Source organism: Pyxicephalus adspersus, chromosome 9, assembly GCF_032062135.1.
Source record: "Pyxicephalus adspersus chromosome 9, UCB_Pads_2.0, whole genome shotgun sequence".
In the NCBI taxonomy this organism is placed as follows: domain Eukaryota; kingdom Metazoa; phylum Chordata; class Amphibia; order Anura; family Pyxicephalidae; genus Pyxicephalus; species Pyxicephalus adspersus.
In genome coordinates, this window is record NC_092866.1 from 3,994,111 (window position 1) to 3,997,103 (window position 2,993).

General features: G+C 44.2%; 1 protein-coding gene across 2 annotated transcripts in view; it reads left to right on the plus strand.

The window, feature by feature from the left end:
• The first annotated feature begins 2,726 nt into the window (after positions 1–2,726).
• The window catches only part of PDCD5 (programmed cell death 5), a 6,685-nt gene continuing 6,418 nt past the window's right edge, over positions 2,727–2,993 (plus strand). The window contains exon 1 of one of the 2 annotated variants that reach the window (XM_072422131.1): positions 2,727–2,845. In XM_072422131.1, coding sequence (XP_072278232.1) covers positions 2,780–2,845 — 66 coding nt within the window. In that variant the 5' untranslated portion in view covers positions 2,727–2,779. The remainder of the gene's footprint in view (positions 2,846–2,993) is intronic. The other variant, XM_072422130.1, reaches the window with a different exon arrangement.

A 2,993-nucleotide genomic window follows, 5' to 3' on the forward strand; every position in this document is an offset into this window, starting at 1 on the left:
AGTTCAATGCACGGCTATACAGACTCCTCAGGTACATAAAGAGTACCTGTCATTATCCACACAAGTCTTAGATTTTAGACTAGTCTTAGATTTTAGTGATTCATATGTTTTAAAATGTCAGTTTTTTTTTTTTAATCAGAAGGCATCCAGCAACTTGTAGCAAGAAAATAAAAACCTTCTTTTATTGCTTTGTATTGAAATCTGATTGCTGAATCTAGGGTTGTTGCAGTTCGGTCATCATTGCTCTTTGCAAGGATTGCTGGACAATGATCGGAAGTGTAGTTGGGGATGGAGTGCAGGTTTGATAGAACTTTATATACGAGGCCTTACCTGTGGCCCCTGATATCATTCGGGGGGCCACACTAAGTATGTAATGATATAGGTAATTGTCAGGGACTGCAGCGTGTTACAGACGTGATTGGCGACTTTGGATATGTTAAAGGGCAAAATGAGGGGAAGTTACGTGAGGCTGCTCGATTTACAAATCATTTTCCTATTACTGACTGCTGAGGCCTCAACTGTGGCCCTTAACATCACCAAGGGGGCCACACCAAATATGTCAGAGACTGCAGCATGTTAAAGACGTGATTGGAGACATTGGGTAATGTCAGAGACTGGGGACATTACATGACGCTGCTAGCTTTATAAATCCATTCTCCCATTACTGACTGCAGGAGCCTCAACTGTGGCCCCTGCCAACACCAAGGGGGCCACATCAAGTATGTGATGATATAGAAATCTGTCAGAGACTGCAGCATGTTACAGGCGTGATTGGGGAGCTTGGATATGTTCAGGAGAATATCAGAGACTGGTGATATTACATGAGGCTGCTCACCTTATAAATCCATTCTCTCATTACTAACTGCTGGAGCACAAGGGCCACACAAGCAATAGAAAAGGGCCCTATGCAACCACTCAGGTCACAGGTTGGGTACCAGGGTGATCCTCTGCTTTGCCCAACCAGTATTCATTGCAGTAAGGGAAGGTGCAAAATGCATTGCCTGCTTATCTATTACACCCCAGCCCAGTGCAGGAGTGCAGAATTTTCCCTGGATCTTACTGAAAGGTCCATAACATCACTCTTACCTTGGTGCCAAGTGTAAGGAAAGGATATTTTATTTATTTATTTTATGTATTGTCGAGTCTGTGTCTTTTTACAGGTAGTTCCTGAGATAAGGACATCCGACATACAGACAACAACTCCTAGATACGAACGGAGCTTCCCTGCTCACTTGTGTGCAGTATGGAAGCTAGATAAGGGTGGGGCAGTTTGCATGACTTGCAGAAGAAATCCTTTTCTAAACTCAGCTGAGCTTGTGGGAGATCTTAAGGGCTGAGTTCTTCTGCAACATCTTGTAACGCTTTAATGACCAAGACAAACTCTGCAGTTGTTTCTTTTTACATATCAAAGCCTAGCTCCAGGATGAATGTCTAGGCTCCAAAAAGTTTTGTTTTGCTTTGTTTGTAAATAACTCACAATAAGTATTTTATACAGTAACTGACACCATGCTGCCTAATAAGTTGAAACAAACATCTAATTAAATTGCATTTATTAAAATTAAAATAATGTACCTGTTCCGACTTACATACAAATTCAACTTAAGAACAAACCTACAGTCCCTATCTTGTATATAACCCGGGGACTATCGGTATGGGTGAAGTGGGTAGCTAAGGGATAAAGACCAGGGGGAACCCTTGGACAGTTATTCCCAGAAGACAAGGCAGTTTGGATTTCCCTTCCAGTACCAATAGAGGGGTACAGATAGGACCAGACATAAGGCCTTGCCCATTCTCTCCAAAACTAAAAAAAGAAATCCTCCCTCCCAGTCCTCATACATGATGGCATCAGCAAGAGGGGTAACGATGAACTAGAAGGTGGTGCTTTGCCAGACTGGGATCCTCCTACTTGTACCCCCAGCCAATATGTCATGAATATTGCTTGAAACAGTTATTTCTTCCACCTTCAAGTAATCCTGTACCCACATGGTCACTTTTACCCCAATATTCATACAAAAGGAAGGCCGGGCATTGAAAAGCCACTGGTTTTCCTGCCAAAAAGTATTTTATTCCTTTGGGTGTGTAGAATACTGGTTCCCCCCGTAACAACTATAGTTCATTCCACTGGCTTATATGTCACTACAAGATGTATGCGCTGATGGGAGAAACCACTTTGATTTGTGGGGGGAGAAGGTATTCAACTCATTAGGCATTGGCATTGACCTGCAGTTTTTAATACTTCAGCCACTAAAATAGTAAATAAACTTTTAGGTGAAATATTGTGTGAAAAGGTCACTTAGGGAAGGATGTAAACAATCCAAACCTGGGGAAGCAGCAGTTACTGGAGGGGATGTCAGACACCAATGGTATAGATAGAGCCCTTCTAGAACTTTTCCAGGCCTGGAAAGATAGATGTGGAAACTCCATAGATGTGAGTGGGTAAAACACACTCCAGTCAGGGAATAGTGGCTCTGATGCCATAAACCAAGCAGGACCCAACCTTGTTCACTAAAAGTGAATTTATTTTTACATTGGTTATTGGTTGAGCAGAGGATATTTTATACAATTCTTGCCTAGAAGTGAATACAAGTCCAGGCTATCGACTCTCCCCTGACTGACAACATTTTATCTGCACTCTCCATGACTCCATCGCAGGTTTCCATGGCAGCCAGAGCTGAGCTCCATTGGTCAGGCTGGCTGTGCTCATAGTAATGTCTGGCGTGCGTGGTTACGTAGTACGTAACTGTGGTGGGACGGCGCGTGTAGTGAGGTCTGGGCGGGGATGGCGGATCCAGAGTTGGAAGCGATAAGGCAGCAGCGCCTGACGGAGCTCCAGGGGAGACATGGGGTGAGGGGGGGGGCATTGGGGATGTGCATGTGAGGTTTAAAAGGTCAGGGGGGTTGACAAAGGGGTGTAACTGCACTATGGAGGGGGCAATGGGGTATCGGCAGACGGGGCCTGTCACAGTGTTGGGGGCTGTATCGTTTGGGGTATA